Raw genomic sequence first — 23,257 nt, 5'->3', positions numbered from 1 at the left:
TTTTTTTTACCTTTTGTACTTATAAATGCCTATTTTGTGTTTAATTTTCAGTTACCCAGCTAGAGTATTATCACATTAAATGGGTTTTATTATTCGCAATATTTATCGATATCGTCTTATCGAGTGTTTGGTATGGCCATAAAATTACCCTGAAGACAGCTTATCAAAATACACGGTAGTCAATTTTTTTTTAATACCAACTAGTTTATTTTGCATTAAATTAACTGGTATAACTCAAGTAAGTTAATATTTAAAATTGTTTTTAACTAATTTTTAGGACAAACCTGGTTAAAGAAAAAGATACCAAATCTATTTATACAAAATAGCATAAACTTAATGTAGTTTAGCATTCATGCTGATTTTTAATTTGTATTTTTCTCAAAATGTGTGCATTTGAAAGTGTTTAAAAAATGTTCACTATTTTATTTTGTAGTATATTTATGAATTGCCTTTTTATATAAATTAAATGCCTTTTTTTTGCCTTTTTTTACATTTTAAATGCTTTTTTTATTGATTATATTGCCTTCAAATCCGAACCCTAGTTATTAATTATTGTATATAATTGTGTATTGTAATATAATATTGAAGTACCGTTCATTATCTTTATCAATCGATAAAATTAAATAGGAAGCCAGTTTATTTACAAAAAAATTATCATAAACTGGTGCACTTATTTATTGATGTTTAAGATTGGTTTTGTTATTTGTTTTTTTTTTTTTTTTTTAATAAGGAACAAGGAATTAATTCATAGTATTCTCAGTAATATTTCCATTCCTAAATATGAACGTTCACGACTTCATGAGAATATCATGTCTGAATTTTAATAGGCATCTATAATACAGCTGTACGGTCTCATCCGAATTGCATGCCTAAAATAAAGTTTAAATAGGATGGCATCCAGAGGCGGTTTGAGTATACTATTTTTGGTGCACTGCACCACCAATGTTAGGGGGGGGTGGGTGGTCTTGGTTGAGCATGTGCTGACCGCAATGTTTAATTTTAATGTTTAATAAATGAAAAAAGTAATAAAGTATACCTAATCAATGACATATGATAAATGATAATCGTGGCTGAAACTGTTGAAAGCGTTGAGTTAAGAATATGAGGGCCTTATAATTATAAACTATAAACTTATTAAAAAATATTTATTTGTAATTTCTATTATGATGGTGGTGGGGGGGGGATGTCTATATATTGTCTTGCACCACTAAGTATAATACATTCAAACCGCCTCTGAGGGCATCTCTGAGCGGTGTCTGTTCAAATGTACGCGTCGTTATTTATCAAAAGTTAACCTTTTGCGCTTAAAATCACCACTTTATGTACATACCTATCAATTTATTATTGATAGATTTATTTTAATAATGGATGTTTATGAGATAGTAAAAAATCTTATTCAAACGGTAGAAATTGATATTTAGATTGCTTATTAAAGTATCTACATGCAAATAATATTCTAAGAGTTTATTTTTTACGTATGCATCTGAAAAAAATTGATTTATGAATTATCTTTAATAAAAATAGATGTCCGTGGCATATGGAAACATAGTAATCTACTGCTTTGAAATTATGAGACAGGTAGGTACACTCAAAAAATGGATGTAAGTGGGACGACTCAAAAATAAGTAGACTAGATTTAAAAAATATATCATTGTAAAACCAATACGTTTCTAGCTCCTATTGAATCTAAAACTAAAAAAAAAACTACTCAATATCAAATTAATTAATTTACGACTAGTTATGTATACCTATAGTCGATTAAATCAAAAATATCCTATCAATTGTCATTTGTCCTAAACTGCATAATGCATACCTAAATAAAATACATTTTAGGTATATAATAAATCTAGTTAATAAGTTTTTGTTGTTTCCAGAACTCTTCTCGGCCATTTAGAAAACTAATGCCATCTTTCGCTTCAGACAGTATATAGTCGTCGTCCTCTTTTATGGCACTCACGATATCTATTAAAAAAAAGCAAATTATTAAAACTAATTATTAATATACTAAACCAATATTTATGGAGCTTTTATAAATTATTATTTATAAATTCGAATAATTATTAAAATAAAAATATTGTAGCTCGACAAATTGAATGTGTAGAACAATAATAATTATATCAGTATACTAGTTCAATATGTTTGGGATGAGCAACGGTTCAAGTGTATGAATTACATTAATTAAATTGTAATATTTACTATACCTACATAAAATATGTGATTGCGACTTCGCATTGTGGTTAGTTAATTTAATAAATTATGTTCAATTTACTAATTGTATATACAATGGGATATACTAAGTGTTGCGAATAAACATAGATAACGTTAGAAATTTTTATAAAAGTTAATCTTAAATAAATTTGATTTCAATTTGGATTCCATTATGTTTTTTTACCTCTATCAAAAAAAAAAAAAAAATTACAGCAATGTTTTGCCATGATATGTTTCCAATTGTTATTTTTTTGTCATCATAACACTTTTAAGATTTTTTTGTTTTGAAAACAGTACAAAAAGCATATTAATCCTACTGAAGTGCCACTGCGTCATTGAATTTTTGATACGTAGCAATAATTTTAATGCTTTTTAAATAGCAAATTCATACATTTCTTATAAATTCTTAAACCTGTAGACTTTCTAAAAATGTTTTAGAGCCTTTCTCGATCAAAGAACAATCTGACAAATAAATAATTTTTAAATTCAAACCAGTAGTTCCTGAGATTAGCGCGTTCAATTATTTTAAAACTATTGCGATGGATATTCACAAAAAATAACAACCCTAGGATAATAGTTATATTACTTGGATCTATCGTCAAGTGTTCCAAATAGTCCTTGTCCACGCACAATTCCCTAAGCAACATTTTCGATTGGCTTTTGGTGGTGGCCGCCGACGCCACTGCGTCTTTGCGCCTCGTTGCTGATCCCGTCACTGCAGGTGTCGAACCTCTACTACCACCGACACCACCACTGCCTCCATTGACTGTTCCAGCTGCGGTCGCTTGACGCTTGACCGCCCAGCCGACCTGCTGTATGACGAAGGTGGTGTCCTTCATTTTTCCTAGGTATGCAGGGATTTTACTTATATACTTTTTAGGCTTATGAGAAATTATTAATAGTTTATAAAACATAAAAATATAGATAAGTAGGTACTATAAAAAAAATGTATGCACTAAACCCAAAACACCACTATTCTGTGCTTGATTTTCTTTTTTTAAATAATTTCGAATTATTTAAACATTTATCTTGATTTATGTAAGAAATTTGTAAGAATCATGAACATACCTATATTATGTTAATGATTAATGAATGGGCGTGTTGAAATCCTTGGGACATTATAAATTATAATACTTATACATATTATATAATTGAATAATGAATTTACGTGCAGTTTTTAGTCCATTGTATAACCGAGTTCTAGAAATCTGCCCCTACAGGTCAAGCTATTACGCTCGGACGAATGTAAGTTCCTACACGAGATATGACAGATAAAGATTATCCATGGGTAAGTTCCCACACGAAAAAAAAATTACCGAATATAAACTTTCTTCCCACTTTATTCAGACTTAGGACTAACAACTTAAATGTAGTTGGTGTGGTTAAAATTTGTTTGGTTTCTATATAACATAGGTATAATACAAATTAATAATATAATGTGTAGGTATGGTCTACATATCATTTTTATAGGTACCTATAAAATAATTATTATAGAAAAAATCAAATTTTACTTGCCTTATTATTGGGAAAGCTCAAACACTTCACATAGTCATATAATGAGTAATTATTTTTAAGCTATAATCAGATATTTTATTATTGATATAGTTTCGTTTTTCTTATTTTTCGAGATCTATTGAAATCTGATGTTCTTAATTATATATATATATTAGTTTGAAACATTTTTAAAACTTTTATTATTTTGCAGAATATATTAGGATGATGATGATTAAAATTTGAGTTGAATTTAGAATGGAAACTTTCGCAAGCGTTTGTAGTAAGGCTTGTAGCAGAACTAGCACTAGCCCAAATACTGGGAGGGAACTTACTCGTATCTTCGATGTAATTACTAATTAGTCACTAAATAATCGCAAAATTAATTTATTTTATTATTTTTTTGTTTTTTCAGCCATGAAAATATTTATAAAATAATCTCCAACTAATCGGATTAAGAAATGGTAAACCAAATATATGTACCAGCCACTTTCCTAATTCATCATTTGCAAAATTAAATTCTTATGCAAACCCTAAGCTTTGAATTTTACGGTACCATTACGGTACCAAGCTTGGCTCAAATGGAAACGACATCCCCATATTTGTGCTGTCGGAAATATTATATTTATTGCTTGGTGCATTGATATCTCAAAGTCTAAGACAAATTTATTTGGGTTTATTCCAACTACATTAATTTTTTTTTAATAATTCAATACTTATACATTTTCGATGTTTTATCTGGTAAAAAGCAAAACATTAATGGAATATAAATACTATTTTTTAATCCATGAACTAATTGAACTGTATAAAGTTGAGTGAAATTTTTATCACAATAGTCAATAATTATAAGTGCAATCCATGTAAAGTATTTCCAGTTTTTTCAAAAATTCAAAATTAGTACCTATCACGTGAAAATATAATAGATAATCCCATTTAAATCGTCATTTTCAAAAATAAAATGTTTACCCATCTGTATTTTTTATTATTAGACCTATTTGTTTTTACATTAATTGAACTCAAAGTATTATGAACTTCTTTTCTTGACTTTGGTATTTTAAGATATCAAATTACCTTCATTTAATTTTACTTTAATTAGAGTACTTTTTGTCTAGCTTCAAATAAATTATTAATTGACAGATAATTTACCATACATTTTGTTTCTTAACTAAACATAAAAATAATGACATAGTATGACTATATTGTGAAGTGTTTGATCAAATAAAATTTTATTTCTTCTATTATTATTTTTTTTTTTATTCCATACCTAATATATGGACTAGATTCAATTAAAGGAAGCTTATGTTCAGTATAATTTTTTTTCTTGTGGGAAACTTATGTACGGCTGTCATTTTTTACGTGTGGGAACTTACTAAGCCCCCTATGCTCTCGTCTTGCGATGAAAACAACCTTTGGACTTACCTATGGCATTTTCGATGGCCTCTCTGGCCTTTTGCACGCCCAGCCTGAACTGTTCAAGCTCCGGTCGAACGTGGAGTCCTCTGTGGTAAAACACGAGACTGTGTTCGAAATCGCCGAGATGGTACAGTGCTTCCGCTTTCTGATATATGGCTGCATAGCACAAAAAGAAAATAATACTATTTTTTTTTGTTTATATATGTATAGTGTACTGTATACTAGTTTTGACAGTATCGTTAGTATATTCAAACTCTCTGAGGGGAGGATGATTTTAGTCCTTTATTTTTAAGATTTTTTAGAAACAGAAAAAAATCGTTGGTTCAGAATCACTAGCATGCGTGGTGTTTATATATCGAAACTACCTATACTATTGTCAAACTTGTTGAAATATGCTAAGATAATTAATACTGTGGATAACTCACTAGTAGTAGCGCTAGTAAACGAGCCACTTGGTGGCCTTAAAATTAAATATAAAACAATAGGCACTCGACTTCCTTGCCAATCAAAATTCTTCCGATAATTACCGATTTTATAAAATTAAAGACAATTCTAGAAGTCATAATATGTAATACTTATAAGACATAAAAAACGTTATTTTAGAATCTCGATGCCATGATAATTATTACGTAAACTCAGTTTTAGTTTGATTAATAACAAGTGACGGTCGATAAGTGACACGTAACCATAAAATTATTGAAAAATTTAACTATAGCAAGTTTATAAGCTAAAAGCTTTATATGACAATGGCCGTAGGTCAACAACGAAAATTTTGAATAGTAACCTCCCCGGCTGCGGCCCTTCAGTTATAATGATTTATCAATACTTGCAAGTTACGATACTGCATTTCAACAAAGAAAATTGGTTATTTAAAAAATTATTTTTGGCGCTCATTTACCATCTATCACTCATGTAGTCATACATAGTACTTATAATATAGATATTACTATATATTATTACTTAAGCAGGCGCGGACTGGTGAAAAAGGGCATGGGATGCTACATAATTCAAAGGGCAAATAACAAAAATGTGTGGAGCAAATTTAAAATATGTAGATTATGTATAAAATATTGAAAATAAGAAAAACTCGTTAATAGGTACCAAGATATAACTAATATTCAAACAAAATTGTACAATATTAGATTAAAAACAAATTAGATCAAATTTTAGATCGAATATATTTTAGGGCAAGGGATGCTGTAGCATCCCAGCATCCCAGCCAGTCCGCACCTGTACCTAAGATTTAACTAAGTATCTCCATTTGAGTTATACGTAGATGTAATAATAACATTTAATATTGTATCAATAATATTATATTATTATATAACCAATTGGCAATTTATATTTTATTGTAATAGGTATTGTTTATTATTTCAGCAGCCGTTTCCACCAAAATAAATTAGGTTAACATTTTGAGTATCTCTTATACGCATATTCACGTATTATTATCTCATATAATTAGCATTAACAACCTATATTTACGTTTATTTTACACATAACATTATGTTTATAATTTTATTTTACAATTTTATTTATTTCAACGCTAAACTTGTGATATTTGTAACTTTTAGTATGTATATAGATAGGTACCAACTATTTATATTACTTGTAAATTGTAATAAATGAACATAATAATACTTCGATTATTTTAACTTTTACACAATTATATAATATTATATAACCTAACATAGTAACATATGGTTATATTGTATAATGTATAGGTATACTTTATAACAGGGATTCCCAACCGCCGTGCCGCGGCGCATAAGTGTGCTGCGGAATTATTTAGGTATTAGGTATGTCGTATAATTTGTGTCTTACATTGTAATTGTTTAATAGAAATCTCCTAAAAATAAAAATTGATACACACAGCTATTATTACCATTTTCTACATCATGCCTTTGTGAACAGGCATTTTCTGCTCTGAACAATATAAAAAAAAGTAGTAGAAATCGTTTGAAAAATGTTGAACCTGATATTTATGTCTTGCTGTTTCAACTGTTTCATCTCGAATAAACGATTTATGTAAAAAATATCAGTCTCAAATATCACATTAAATTTGTATCATTAAAATAATAAATAAAAACAATTTATTATATATCAATATTATGGCATTGTGTATATTCATTATTATTTATTTGTGTGCCGTGAAAATTTTTAAAATGATCAAGTGCGCCGTTAGGTAAAAAAGGTTGGGAATCCCTGCTATATAAAGTAGTGTATACATTTTATAATTTAACTAATAACGTATAATATACCTATATAAGTTGAGAAATACACTGGTAATATTAAATTGTCATTTGTGATATGCTACAGATAATTCACGAGGTGAGGTGTAGCACGTAGTACTTATATTGTAGTATTATCAGCAGAGCGACATCCACGACTTAGGTACCTGCTTTTTTTTTGTGTTTGTCATTACGTTATGGGGCAGTAAAAATGCTTCGACTTTTAACTTCAGTACCTTGTTAAATCAGAAAGTGAATCTAGTTGATACTTTGGGGGATCAAAAGTAAAAAATTCTTAATATTTTTCTAAATAATCGGGATGAACAAACCAAAAATTAACGGAAAAACAGGAAATTTTACACAAAATTTCGACAAAATCGATTTTGATTTTTGATGTAACTTTAAAACGAATGACCATTGATACATGAAATTTTCACCGAATGTTGATAAAATTGCTTTTAACATATTATTACTATAGCAGATCGTTTTATCCTCAAACCAGGTATATCGTATATGTATATCTATTATCTATGATAATATAAGGTATTATGATTAACCATGTCTTATGCAAAATGCGTCTTAATTGAAAGATAAAATATTTGTTTCAAAATAGAATATATGACAATATTTAAATATAATATATCCTAGACTGACAAATCATCTCCGTTCAGAATCGTTTTTCGTATACAATGATACCTATCATTGCATTCAAATCTAACCTACTCTAGTCAGAGGTCCACCCCACCGCCTAATGTACAGCAGAGCGATGCCCACTTTCCCGCTTTTTTTATTTAATTATTTCCAAAAAAATTAAATATGGCCATTTTGTAGAGTTTAATTTTCTAAAAATATTGACGTTTCAAAATTTTAGTTTCATTAATTTTCTGATTTTTAATATTTTTTCTAGTTTTGGAGAAATAAAATATGATTATAAATTTATAACTATTAGGAAATGGAAAATATTTGGCCGGCCGTATTATGGGAATGCCCGCGGCGTGGTGGGTCACATGTTTGATAACATTACGGTGTTAAATAATTCGCAATTTTTCTCGAAACTAAAAAAAATATTAATAATTAGGAAATCAATAAAATTAAAATTTTGAAACGTCAATATTTTCAGAAAAATAAACTCAACAAAATGGCTATCTTATCTATATATGTATACAATACACACCACAAATTAAAATATTTTAATTCGTGAAACGTATAACACACTTTGATTTATACATATCATCACAGAATAGTTACTTGTTACTTATTATATTACTTCTTAGTTCTTTGTGTTTACTATATTTATGTTTAGGCAAGTTAAAATAAACATTGACCAAATAATTGATAGATTTGGAAAAAGCGACAATGTAAAAATACATTTAAATTTTATTATTTAACGTATAACATTTATAAATTAAATAATCATTAATTTATTTATTACATTGATTACCTATGTCCTATGCATACCTACTATTATGGCAACATTTTTAAATTATAAATAAAGTACCTATAAAAAAATTGTAGGCCCTCAGGTTTTTACTCTGGATCCGTACCTGAGTACCTATAATCATTGTAATTTGATGGAGTTATAGGTTCAGTCGATTCAGAAATTTTCAAAAAGTATCTAAAATAATACCTAGATAGGTATTTTGGTGAAAGTTTAATTAAAAACTTTGGTGAAAAACGGAAGCGGTGATAACGACTGAAGGTGACTTTGGCGGAAAACTGCAGTGACACCTCAAAATGGCATCACACAACCATAATATCATTATTCATGGACTTCTTGAGGTATGACAATTGACAATAACTTAGGTACATATTATATATTTATAAGTATCTATAAAAATATTATTTGACTATCTATTATAATTATTATTGTTTATGAATTATACCAAATTGGTAATATTTCTTATTGGTTAATTAATGTATAATAAATTTAAAATTAAATTTCAATTTGACCATACAAATTAAAACTATAGCTACCTAATTAGATACCTAATCTTAGGGGTCATCACATTTAAATTAATTAATTTGAAAGGTCGTGGATGTAAAAAGGTTGCTCACCACTACCTTATAGTTCATATATAGTGATGAAATATATTTAAAAAATCAGTAAATCATTTGGAAATTTGGTTCACAGGAATTAATTATTATATTATATTGGTATCTACTGATGAGTTTAAAAATGAGAATTTGAAATCCATTTTTTTTGTCTATTTTAGAAAACAAATCTGATTCCTTTTTTTTTAATTTTTTGTATATTTTAATGTAAAATAGATATTCAATCAATGATCAATAAAAAAAAAATTTAATATTTAAAATATGATGACCATAATTATCTACATTATCTATACACCATAAGGGGAGATGATCTCCTTGATCCCCTAGGTACCCCCTGTAAATACTCCTCTGATTCCAAATAATTGAATACTAATTGAATTTCAAACTGAAAATGTAGAAAGAGAAAAAATATCTACAAAAAAGTATAGTTAGGTAAGTCCTATTTTTATAAGTTATAATTTTTTTACGATACCTTTCAGATATGTGCTATCCTCGTTCAACGCCACCTCGGCGTCTTTCAATGCCAAACGTGGTTGACCGAGAAGTAGATAACACTTGCTTCTAGAAACCAAAGCTGTTTTGTCATTCGGGCTCAATTCCAATGCCTTTAAACAAAAATAATAAATGAAAAATTATCATGCGTACCAGTTGTACACAAAAATTAAAAAGGTACATGAAACCGATCGAAACTTCGCCTATATTCTATATGAGATATGACGTATAAAACTTATTATTTAATATTAAACAATAAGTTCTCAACAAATAACTATAAAATCACATAAATAAATATATGGATAAATTTGCGTCTAAATATCTAATCGCATTAACGTGATTTCAATATGATGATTATCATAGTTAAAAATCAATTTGATTCGTTATATTATTTTTTGTGTATTTAAAAAAAAAAAAAAAAATAGTTAGGCTGCTTCATTTTACTGAAGTTGAATACAAACATATTTCAAAAGATAGGAACTATGTCTGAGTTAATTTATTAATTGAAATTATAAGTAATTGAAAAAGTTAAACTTGTGTAAGAAATAAATCATAAAAACAGAAACATTTATAAGTATTAACCGTACGGATTCCCGCAATAATTGACGGATTTCCGTGATTCGTGAGAGATCTATATAGGTATATTATTAAGTTTAAGACGTTTAAATCCTACTTACGTATAAATAACGTTTCAATATATAACGTGTATAAAATGTGTATTTAGTGGACTATTTTGATTTAAGTTTATTTTGTGATGTACAAAAGCAATACCTATAAGCACACAAGAGTACAAGACACAACTATACTGCATAACTGTAAAAACAAGTTATCATTTATTTGTGAGTTTAACTATTTTATTGCTAAGTGTAAATAGTAGTGTTATTATCGTATTTGAAATATTGAAATTTGAAACGTACCTATATTATATTGATACTTGATAAAATACCATACTTTTTGTAATGTGTAATATTTACACAAGATTTTATTACATCAATAATTAGGTTATTTACAAATTCGAATTTGGGTAGGTAGGTATACTTACTCAATTAAAAATATGTGATATTAATTAAACTTTTAAGCTTAAATAAAATTCGATTTTTTTTAATCATCCATGACAAGGCATGAAAATAAGAAATAACAGGGAAAAATATAATTTACAATATTTAATAACAGTATAACACTAGGTATAAATTAAATTAAATTATAAATGCATATTTTAATTTAATAACCTAGTCTAGTAAAATGGTGCAGAATTTTCTACTTTACTGTACCTATTGACATTTGCTATTTATTATACTAATGTAATATATTTATTTCGACGAACTTGGTTTAATATTATTTACTTAGACGAATGTCGATGAGTGGTTGCTTAGATACTCATAAAGTGAAAGTTCCCTATAATATATTTTTTATATAAGCATTAATGACTGCCTAATTAATATGTTCAGCACAATCTAAGATATAATACTTATCATCTTTTAAAGTAATTTGAACTTTATCAATAATTATCTAAGTGGCTATTTAATATTTTGCACTCCTTCCCTAAAAAAAATGGTGCACAGCTACTCAACTGGGCTCTGTCGCGCTGCAGGTATAGTTAGGTATTAATAACAAGCATAATATATGTATTGCTTGGCTACACTTTTAAATACTTACAAAATAATCATAGGTACTCGCAATAAACTTAAATCAAAAATGTCTGAGACTTAAAACTGTCTTGCAATTAATTAGCCATCATTAAGGGGATTCGATACCGTGATTTTCTGTCTTTATCCTACACACTCATGACATAGGATTTAAGTTATTTGCCAAACGTACCGGCTGATGGCTATAATCTAATGAATTGATAAAATTGATAAGAATCCCACACTTTTTATATTATCCTCCAAATTCCTAAAAAGTTATAATATAAAAAAAGTAATTAAAAAATTGTCATATTTCAATATTTGGAGAAGTTAAAATCGAAAAATCAAAAAATGCGTGAAAAGACGGTTTTAAGACTTTAAGTAGACTTGACGCAAATTCAAATTTGTTTTCAGAATTCTCATCGTTTCACTATAAATACCTGCAATCGATACATTTGGTAAAGAACACGACAATAATCTTATATTATGTTGCGCGTATGTCAGAAAAAAACAGAAAACCACGATATCGAATTCCTCTTAAGCTTTTTTTTTATTTCACTATCGATATTGTATCTAATATATGTTATGCCCGCTCAAAACTTTTTATTCTATAATTAGTGATTATTAATTACTATTAGTAAAAACAATTGTGCGTGTGCAAAACGAGCAGTTTACCGTAATAAATTGAAGATCGGAAATTCGATAAACGTAAGACTAATAAGGATCAAGTTTTAAAAGTAAGAAGGTCAAAAATGATTAATAAATTGTAATTAAACTGTCTACTGACACTTTATTTAAAACGATCAGTGCAAACATTAATGGTGGTACCTACGTGTGAACATTCCCGTCAACAGATAAGTGATTAACATGAATAACTCAAAATGTTCTGACAACCTCAACACGAACTTGTAAGGCGTTTATGTTAAGACTTGAGATATGTTTGATATTGAATTTCGTAAAGTCGAGTGAATAGTAAATGCGCGTGTTGCGTGTACCTATTATAATATATTCATCGTACCATCATATAGCGAAGTTCATATTCATATTATATGAATCATCATATATAACATTTCAGCATATAAAACTTGTTGCATCTAACATTTAGATTGATGTTTATCATGACTACAAGGGTACCTACGTTATAGGTGCATAGGTTGATGAGCCGAAGTTGGTAATATTATAAAAGTTTAACATAATTTTGTTCAAAATCAACACGTATATCAATATCCAAAAAAGCGGGTAAGTCGTGGATGTCACTCTGCTGTACAGTAGGTTACAAGTGGGTTACTGACTACTGTAATGGATGGAATTAAATTTGAATCCAATGATATTATATCATTGTACCTATACGAAAAACGATTCTGAGCGAAGACGGTTTATCTGTCTAGAATATAATATAGATTATTAAAAATTTTCAAATCTTAGATTTAAAAAGAAAATGTTTTATGAATTTCTAGTTTAAAATAATTTGCGAATTTTCGTAATTTTTACACATTTTGTCAAAATTCAAACTTTTAATGTTTGTAAAAAAAAATTGTGCTAATATATTTCTTTTATTTTTCACCTGCTATTGTAAAAATATGATAGGAACCATGTATTAAATTTTCAAATCTTAGTCTTAAAAAAAAAAACTTTTGTAATAAGACTCGCAAGGATAAGAACTACAATTATTTCATATTTTAATTTATCTTAATGTTTTGGTAAAAATGTTAAACATTATATTTTTTTATTTAATTATATTTACAAAAAATTAACCAAAGCAATTTTGTAGTTTATTTTTCTGAAAATATTGAAATTTCAAAATTTTATTTTCATTAATTTCCTGATTTTTAATATTTTTTTTTTAGTTTCGAGAAAAATTGCGAATTATTTAACACCGTAATGTTATCAAACATGTGGCCCGCTGCGGCTCGCGCATTCCCATACGACCGGCCGAATACTTCCGTGTTCCTAATAGTTATAATTATATTTTATTTCTTAAAAACTATAAAAAATATTAAAAAGCGGGTAAGTGGGTATCGCTCTGCTGTACATTGGGGGTGGGGTGGACCTCTGACTAAGGTAGGTTAAATTTTAATGCAATGATAGGTATCATTGTATACGAAAAACGATTCTGAACGGAGACGGTTTATCTGTCTAGGATATATATAGAATTTTAAAAATATTCAAATCTTAGATTTAAAAGAAAATTTTTTATGAATTTCTATCTAAGATAATTAGAACATTTTGTCGTAATTTTTACGTATTTAGTCAATATTTGAACTGTAAATGCTTATAAAAAAAATTTGTGACTATGAATTAATTTTATTTTTCAACTACTATTGTTAAAATGTGTTAGAAGCCTTGTATTAAATTTTCAAGCTAGTCTACCGAACAAATAAATTTATATCGATATTTATAGAAAAAAAAACTAAAAAAGTTGAAAAATTAAAATGTCAGTAAACAGCTCAAAACAAATCTAAATATTTTGAAAATTTTATAAAATATATAAAATTCCTATATAAACATTCAGTGAAAATTTATAGTATCTGCGGTCATTTGTTTTAGAGTTACACCAAAATAAGGAAATCGCTAAAAGTGAAAATCCAATGTTGTAAAAATTTAAATTTCAAATGCTCATAAAAATTTAATTTTAATTTCCGGTGGACTTTTTATTTGTGATAAAGATTGAAAAACTTTTAAGGAATCTTGTATTAAATTTTCAAATCTTAGATTTAAAAAGAACATTTTTTATGAATTTCTAGCTTAAAATATTTTGTGGATTTTTGTGATTTTTAGTTTTTACGTATTTTGTCAAAATTCAAACTTTGAATGCTTATAATCAAAAATTGTGACTATGAATTTATTTTATTTTTCAACAGCTATTGTAACAATATGTTAAGAGCCTTGTATTAAATTTTTAAGCATTTCTGCATAACAAATACATTTTTATCAATATTATTTTTAAAAAAAACTAATAATGATCGAAAATTTCAAATGCCTATGAATAGTTCAACTTAAGTCAAAAAATTTTGAAAATTGCACGGTGGATAGAATATACTTATATAAACATTCGGTGAAAATTTCATGTATTTATGTATTTTTTACTTTTGATCCCCCAAATTACCAACTAGATTCACTTTCTGATCGAACGAGGTACTGAAGATTTTATCAAATATAGAAAATTCCTATGTAAACATTCAGTGAAAATTTCAAGTATCTGCGGTCATTTGTTTTAGAGTTACACCAAAATAAAAAAAAATCGCTAACTGAGAAATCTAGTGAAAATTCAATGTTGTAAACATTTAAATTTCAAACGCTCATAAAAATTTAATTTAAATTTCTGATGGACATTTTTTTTGTGATAAAGATTTACAAACTTGCAAGGAGTCTTGTATTAAGTTTTCAAATCTTAGTTTAAAAAAAAAAAATTTTAATGAATTTCTAGCTTAAAATAATTTGCGAATATTTGTGAATTTTACGTATTTTGTCAAAATTCAATCTTTGAATGTTTATAAAAAAAAACTTATGACTTTGAATTGATTTTATTTTTCAACTGCTATTATAACAATATATATGTTGGTATCTATGGTAATTTTTTTTAATGTTACGTCAAAAACCAAAATCGATTTTGTCGAAAAATGAGCGTGCGTAAAATTTCCCGTTTTTCCCTTAATTTTTAGTTTGTTTTTCTCGATTATTTAGAATTTTTTACTTTTGACCCCCCATAGTCCCAACTAGATTCACTTTCTGATCGATCGAGGTACTGAAGTCAAAAATCGAAGCATTTTTACTGCCCCAAAACGTGATGACAGAAAAAAAAAAACACACATTATGGTAAAATCAATATATTCATCGCTCCGCTCAGAATCTAAAATTTACAATGTTATAATACTATAGAAAATCCCTAAATATATCAAGGTACTTAAAAGAGTAAGACATTAACGAAATAAAAAATAAAAGTTAAGTTGCTTTTAACTCATATTTAAATGTTACATACGAGTTAAATGTGTCACTATGAAGTATAGTGAGTAAGTATAAGTACACTCAAAAATGAGTTAGGTAATTAATTTTATTGTCACGTTAGGTTAATTTTAATTTGTTCCTAATTTAAACACCAAATAAATTAAATTAAATATTGTTTTGTTTTGTTAATTTAAATAAATAATAATCATTAATTTTTAATTTTTAATTATAGTATAATTGTATAATCACAGAATTTAATATGATTTGGATAATGACTATTATATAGGGATAACCATTATTAAAAACATAAAAATATAACTTATTTACCCAGTGTTAATTTATAGATATAAATAACTATCTACCTATATTTTCTAATAATAAAAATATTATTTGTGTGTATGGCACTATACTAAGCAATAAGACGTTTAACTATTAAGTATGAATTTAGCAACATTGGGGAAATATAATCATGGTATAGACTTTTTCTTGATGATTAAAGTACCTATACGTATATAGGTATGAATGCAAAAAATCATATAGCTATGTATGCATTATATAGGTAGATACAACTAGAACTAATTACTTAAATAATTTTTAAGTTTAATATTTTAATATAACTTAATTATTTTTACTATTTTGAATATTTGTTAAGGCATAATAAATTATAATATAATATTATAATCCTAAATTTTATACGAAGAAAACAAATTTTTGTATACAGCATTTAGAATTATAAAGTAAATATTAACTTTAAATTTCACTTCCATTTATCTATATTAACTTGCCCATTCTTCCTTTTCTATAAAAGTACTATATGTAGTGCTCAGGTAGGTACACTTATGTCTTATATACACTATACTATTAGTCTTAATATTTATCAATTTCTGCATGGTTTAGATACTAATGATAATTCTAAAAGAATTATATGCGAGGACATAAATATCAATCTATTTCAATATAACCATTCTACACTGGGTACAAACTACAAAGTATATTAATTTAATGAATGAATATGGTTTTATGTTTTGCGTACATCATTGCATCAGAATTACCCAAAATTACAAATCATATGTTGGTCATATTTTCGTAAAAAGTTTTTTAATTCCAAATATTAAACTTTTGTTTTGAATTCAAATTTAACTGATCACTTAATTACAATTTCAACAGCTAACAACATACAACTTGTTAAATCTGAATCCAAAATGAATCCATAAAATAACTATAAAAATATCAAATTGATTTTATACAACTTAATCTACTGTTTTCAAATGTTAAATGGTTTGAGATATTAAATGTCCATAGTGTAAATACTGCTGTGGAGATTTTTAATATGGAAAAGGTACCTACTGCAATTGGCCCGATTAAATTCATAATTTATATATTATATCAGAGCATATTTTAAGTAATTTTCACTGGGTGGCACTTCAATAAAATAGTCTACCAGTGGAACATAGCAAGAAAATCAACTCTCCTATCTCAACAATTTTGATATAGGTTTATTAACTGTACTCTACTGAAAAATACATCTACAAGTTGTATATAGGTTTATTTATTGAGAATTTGAGATATTATTATTATATCAAAATAACCGATTTTTCAATAATAAAACTTTGATAAAATAAGTAGAACAGAGTATATACATTTCTATCAGTATCTGTATTTAAAAAAATATGTGTTAAAATTTAAAATTATATGTTTGAACCTATGGAAAAAAATTGTTGTATAAATTCTTGATTCTGGTATAGCTCTGGGTCAGGTAGTTTCCTTCTTCTCTCTTTAGATTCCAGAAACTTAGCATTTTAATGACAGCTATATTATAATAGTATACACTAGGTATACAGCCAACAAACAGGATAAGATCATTACTATTTATTAATACTAAAATTCGTCCAATATGGGCTTTTATAGCAAATTACGGACCAATTGAAAAATATTTCTCGAAGGGCCGAGACTATCCAATCCGGCCCTGGACGAGTATAAGTATTTGATATTTCAATCACAGAACAATGCTATGAAGTATGAATACTTCTAAACAATTGTATAAAAGTAGTATAAAATTTACCTATACAGTGTATGGTCGCCTCGCCTGTCTTTCATCAGGAGTACAGGACAAAAATTCAAAATATGTAGAAAATTAGAAATGTACGGTGACGATCGATGACTTCCGAAGAAATTGATAGCATCGTTAAAATTACGTGTACTATTTTCGTACTACATCAGTACAACTATATCTATTCGTATAATTTATATTATCAATAGGTATATAATATAAACAATTCCGACAAAATAGTTGTGAGCATGTGACATGTTCTACATTCAATAAAATATTATTATTGTTTATTATATAGTATGGGATAAACTATACAAGAGTCGAAAACTTAAAATAGTTTTATGTTCTTTATACATATATTATATACATAATAATTGACATTGGTACCTATCGGTCGTTATGAGAATGTATTATAATTTATTTATTTTATATAATAATAAATTATTATGTATATTATAATATATTAAAAAAATTATAGTCAGTGGCAGTGTGGCACGATCACCCACCAGTGGGTAGCATTAAAATATCACTAGGGGGCACTAGTGCCCCGTACTTTGTACTTTGTATGTTAAAATATGCTATGTATTATATTAATGATCTTTTCAATTTTTTTTTTAAATTGTAAATCTATATCATATGCTGATGACACATTAAATTTAATTAAAAAGAGCGATTTAACTGAAATCTATAATTCTGTGACATTTTGTATAAAAAAGGTCAACATAAAATGTTGAAACTTAATCTTAATAAATCTAATTATATATTCATTTCCGTTCACAAAATGTTATAATCTGCCTTAAATAATTCATATTTAAAACTGTTTGATAGTTCGATGGATGATAACTGTCTTTGCCTAGGCATAGTTCCGCAATGCCCGCAACATGGTGTGGCAAGGTGTGCTATGTACACGGGCTTTTAGCTTTAGGGGGCTTCTAAAAACCAAAAATTAAAATTAAAAATTGACTGTTTCAAATATTAAAATCCATAAACAATTTTTTTTTTTAATTAGGATTTTAAATTTAAATACACGATTTCACATACGAAATACGTTTTTCCTTTAACAATAAAAAAAAATGCATCGGAAATTCAAATTAATTATTATGAGTCTTTGAAGTTAGATTTGTTAAGAGACTATTCACCTGTAATTTAATGATTTATCATGGAAATGTTTCTTATACCACTGTAATTTATATAAATGATTAACTGTAAAATACTTGAAATTTTCACCAAATATTTATATTAGACATTAGCTTCATCAATTATTCTAATTTTACATCAGTCGAGTGGATAACGTTGATATTGATTTGTTTGGATAGTTATGAAAAGTAATAACTAATATTAATAATATAAATTTTGGTCCTCAAAATAAATCCTTGCACATGGGACTAAGAGTTCATAGTGGCATTGCTCGGTAATTAAATACCAAGAAATTAAAGTTGATGAAAAGTTTATACGGTCTAATGAAGTTTAACATATTTCAACACTAATACGTAAGCTGTTTTATATATTAATTAAGTTTTTAAAAGTTAAGCTAAGCTTACACAGTTTAAAAAATGGTCACTTCTCTATTGAGGCACAATCTATAATTTATCATGGACTTATGACATAACAGTCCGGGATGGAAAGTATTGTATACATTTGTCTAACTAGCAGATTATGCAATACTGTACAATAATGTAAATATTACATTATATTATGTTAAACATAAATGTAAATTTATTTATGTCACAGCATGAATATAACACACGTTTAAAATCATTGTAGTTTAAATGTTTTAAAAGTTAATAAACATTTTTTAAGAACGAATACAGTAGGTACCTACATGTTAGTATTGATCTTTGTTGACAATTGAATAATGATCTAAACAAATTTAGATACAAGACAATATTAATGGACTATATTAAAAAGTTAAATGTTGATAATATTATTAAATATAGTATAATGTAAATGAATGTATTAACAATTAATCCACTATCAATTTATTCGTTTTAACTACCTACTATTAAGTAACTTAATAATTAAATACTTTTAGATTCTGAGCGAGGAATGTATTGATTTTACCATGATGTGTGTGTTTTTTTTTTGTGTCATCACGTTTTAGGGCAGTAAACGTGCTTCGATTTTTCATTTTAGTACCTCGTTCGATCAGAAAGTGAATCTAGTTGATACTTGAGGGCAGGGGGGTCAAAAGTAAAAAATTCTCAATATTTTTCTAACTAATCGGGATAAACATGCTAAAAATTAAGGAAAAAACGGGAACTTTTACACATATTTAGTTTTCGACAAAATAAATTTTGGTTTTTGATATAACTTTAAAAAAAATGGCCATAGATACATGCAATTTTCACTGAATGTTTATATAGGCATTTTCTATATTTGATAACATTTTCAAAATATTTTGATTTGTTTTGAGCTGTTTACTGACATTTTAATTTATCAACTTTTTTAGTTTTCATTTTTTTCTATAAATATCTATAAAAATGTATTTGTTGGATAGAAAAGCTTGAAAATTTAATTCAAGACACCTAACATATTGTTAAAAATGCAGTTGAAAAATATTAAAAATACATAGGCAGGTTTTTTTTTATAAGCATTTAAAGTTAAAATTTAGACTGATTACGTAAAAGTCTAAGATTTTAAAATGTTTAATAATCTATATAATATATCCTAGACAGATAAACCGTCTCCGCTCAGAATCGTTTTTCGTATACAATGATATAATATCATTGGATTCAATTTAAATCCATCCATTACAGTAACCTACTTGTAACCTACTGTACAGCTAAGCGACATCCACGACTTACCGCTTTTTTTAAACGTTGTTAATCATGCATATAACAATAACTTATCAAATATATTTCTTAACTCACCTACTCCAAACATAAGCTACCTAATATCAAGTTACTATAAATATTATTATTATTATTAGGTATGTATTATTTATTGCAAAAATTATTTGATAAGGAAAACCCACACATACACATACGCGGTATGCAGATATATATTATAATAGTTTCTATGTATTTATTCATAATATATATTATTATTATTATTTACTAGGTGTATACTATACTGCATTAGTGTAATTAAAAATATATATATATCATTTATGTTGAAAACACATAGGTATAGTTGAACAGAATAAAATAAAAAACTTTAGGTATTGAATATGCAGTGACAATGTGGTATAATCTTATTTTTAGAAACAAACAAAATTAATTCTACGGAAATGTAAAAAATATATGAATTTTAAATGAACTTAAAAATATTTTATTCGTGAACCACTCTCATTGGTTAAAATGTTATCATGTCACAGTGACATTTTCATAGAATAATAATACGCGCGGATTCTTCAAATTTATAAATCTGAAGAATATAACATATTTATACCCAAATTGTAATAGGATATATTCAGGTCATTATAGCAATACCTATCTAACATCATAGTTGAAAATTATTTGATATATACATAGGTAGGTACGTACCAACATTGTATAATAGATATCTAACTACAAAGACAAACATAAATGATAGGCATATATTATATTTTGATAACAGAATGACCAAAATATAGAAAAATAAAATGCAATAATTTCCGACTTGGTAGTACCTAACTTAAACATTTTTTAAGGTACCGCATTACCATGAGTTATGATATCATCCTAATCAAAACAAGTTAATAGTTTATTTATATTAATAGGTATAATATTAGTAATTAATAACAAATAAATATATTTCAATTAGTAGTACGTGGTATTAATAGTGTTTATCAATTATTGCCAGTTGAATTAGTTTTAAATAAATCTAAAACAACTAAAAACATAAAACGTTTAAATATCTTTAAATTGCATAGAAAACCCAATATATCATGTTGAGAAAATGATATTATAAATATTTGGTGAACATATTTTTAAATTTTGCGGTGGTTGTTCGTTAATATATAACAACAAAATATAGACTGATGGCTTATATTACAATATACTTACCAGTGAATTGGCAGTGATATTTCTGTAAAAGCTTACAGAAAGCCTATACGTATATAATTAATACTGAATCGCAAACTGCAGTAAACATATGAAACGCGTTGAAGACCGACAAACTTGTCCCACTATCAGCTATAGTATCACTACAGCGCCAAATTGATTCCGTTTTCATTATCGTTACTATTGTTTTTGTTTAAATATTTAATACCAATGAAAATATGGCTAAATGCTATATAATGAAATTAATGGAATGATAGCTTCCGATAATGGGACACTTATAAATGAAAGAAAAATAAATAAACGTAAGCAATCCTCGTGGCCCGTCACATGCGTTCCCATGGCGCAGTTCCTCAGTACAGTCACGGACCTCGAGTTGTGCCACGCCTCGTGGGAAGCCATATTTATATACAACTTGCGTTCTATATTATTTTTTTTTTTTTTTGTTCAGCGGTCATAATATTAAGCAGGCTTTCTAACCGAAAATATCTCAAACCCAATCCTACCGGGACCGTGTCACAGTCCTAACCTTGTCGATGAACTCGAGCGACACGCTCACGTCATTAACGCAGTGCCGGGCCAACGCCAACAGGGTGGGTGACTCGGCCGTGGATGGTATGTGCAGCGTCCGGTTCCGGTCCTGTCGTCGTTTCATGCGCAACGACGCTTTGATGTCGCGCGTGCCTAAGTTGACAGCGGCCGCTCGGTCTTTGTCCGTGTACACCTCTTCGAGTAGCCTGGACCGGGAGTCACGTTTGTGCCGCTTGGCCCAGCCGCCACCGAAACCACCGCCACCGCCACTGACGCCTCCTCCACCGCCGGTGCCCGATTTGCGCGTCTTGAACTCTTCGGTCAGCTCGTCGAACGTCGTGGTCGGACCACCACCACCGCTACCTCCAAAAGAACCACCACCACCACCACCTCCAGTAGTACCACTACCACCACCACCACCACCCTTACGCCTCGCATGACGCCGACCCGCAGGCACCCTACAGCCCTTTCGACCAGGCCGCCTGGCGCCCGGCCCACCGTGACCGTTGACTCCACTCGCACCGACGCCGATCACGTAACCCGTCGCTCCGGCTACGTCGTCCGAATCCGACTCGCCTCGGCCGACGCCACCTCCGACTCCGCCGACGCACATGCCGTTCGCCTCGCTGCCACCTCCACCACCACCTCCACCGGCGCCACAGTCGTCCGACTCGTCCGACTTGCCCACCCGAACGTAGCTCTGCATCATCTCCGAGTCGCGGGTCATCTGAAGTATGTCCTTGACATGATCGGTCATCGGCTGTATGTCGCCCGACGTGTCGCCCAGCCCGGCCATGATGGCGACGCGACTTCTGTTCACGCACGTACGTCACTCGCGTATTTCGGCCGGCGCACACAGGCTCGTGGCCGTAGACTATATTGTGTGCCGTTATTTGTCTGATATATATATATATATTATATATATATGACGGAGGGCCCGATTGAACGACGCCAATACGCGCACGAGATGGATAGCCGGAGCCGATAATAGTAAACTCGTAAGTATATTATATCAGGTGTATGTAGTATGTACTGGCGGTGTGATTGGAAAAGGCGAGGAAAAAAATGTCGATTCAACACCTCCGTGTCGTCACCATAGTAACCACGCCTAGCCGCACCTCAAATGCTTATAACGCTTAGTACGGTTCGTCACTGTATGCATGAGTGTGTGTGTACGTGAGTACGTGTGTGCGGTGCGTGTGTGTGTAAATGTGGTGACGGGTAGTGTGCGACGGTGTTAAA

The 23,257-nt window shown here is 28.7% G+C and overlaps 1 protein-coding gene across 1 annotated transcript; it reads right to left on the bottom strand.

Annotated features, from left to right (window-relative positions):
• Window positions 1–702: 702 nt before the first annotated feature.
• On the bottom strand, window positions 703–23,019 carry LOC107170573 (uncharacterized). Its single transcript, XM_015520728.2, has 5 exons — window positions 22,014–23,019; window positions 9,865–9,997; window positions 5,119–5,268; window positions 2,795–3,052; window positions 703–1,962 (listed from the first exon to the last, which is right to left on the bottom strand). Exons 1-5 carry the CDS (start codon window positions 22,809–22,811, stop codon window positions 1,847–1,849), a joined length of 1,455 nt encoding a protein of 484 aa, XP_015376214.2. The 5' UTR covers window positions 22,812–23,019; the 3' UTR covers window positions 703–1,846.
• Window positions 23,020–23,257: the final 238 nt, after the last annotated feature.

The sequence above is a fragment of the Diuraphis noxia genome, unplaced genomic scaffold (genome assembly GCF_037042655.1).
Source record: "Diuraphis noxia isolate RWA-SAM2 unplaced genomic scaffold, SU_Dnox_SAM2 contig0001, whole genome shotgun sequence".
In the NCBI taxonomy this organism is placed as follows: Eukaryota; Metazoa; Arthropoda; class Insecta; order Hemiptera; family Aphididae; genus Diuraphis; species Diuraphis noxia.
Note: the sequence above shows the minus strand (reverse complement) of the source record. Positions and strands in the feature narration are given on the sequence as shown.

Coding starts and splice junctions, on each gene's coding strand:
- LOC107170573 (XM_015520728.2), bottom strand. CDS start 22,811: ATGGCCGGGCTGGGCGACACGTCGGGCGACATACAGCCGATGACCGAT. Junction 3,053..5,118: donor GGCCATCGAAAATGCCATAG/GTAAGTCCAAAG, acceptor CTGCATACCTAG/GAAAAATGAAGGACACCACC. Junction 1,963..2,794: donor ACACTTGACGATAGATCCAA/GTAATATAACTA, acceptor TTTTTTTAATAG/ATATCGTGAGTGCCATAAAA.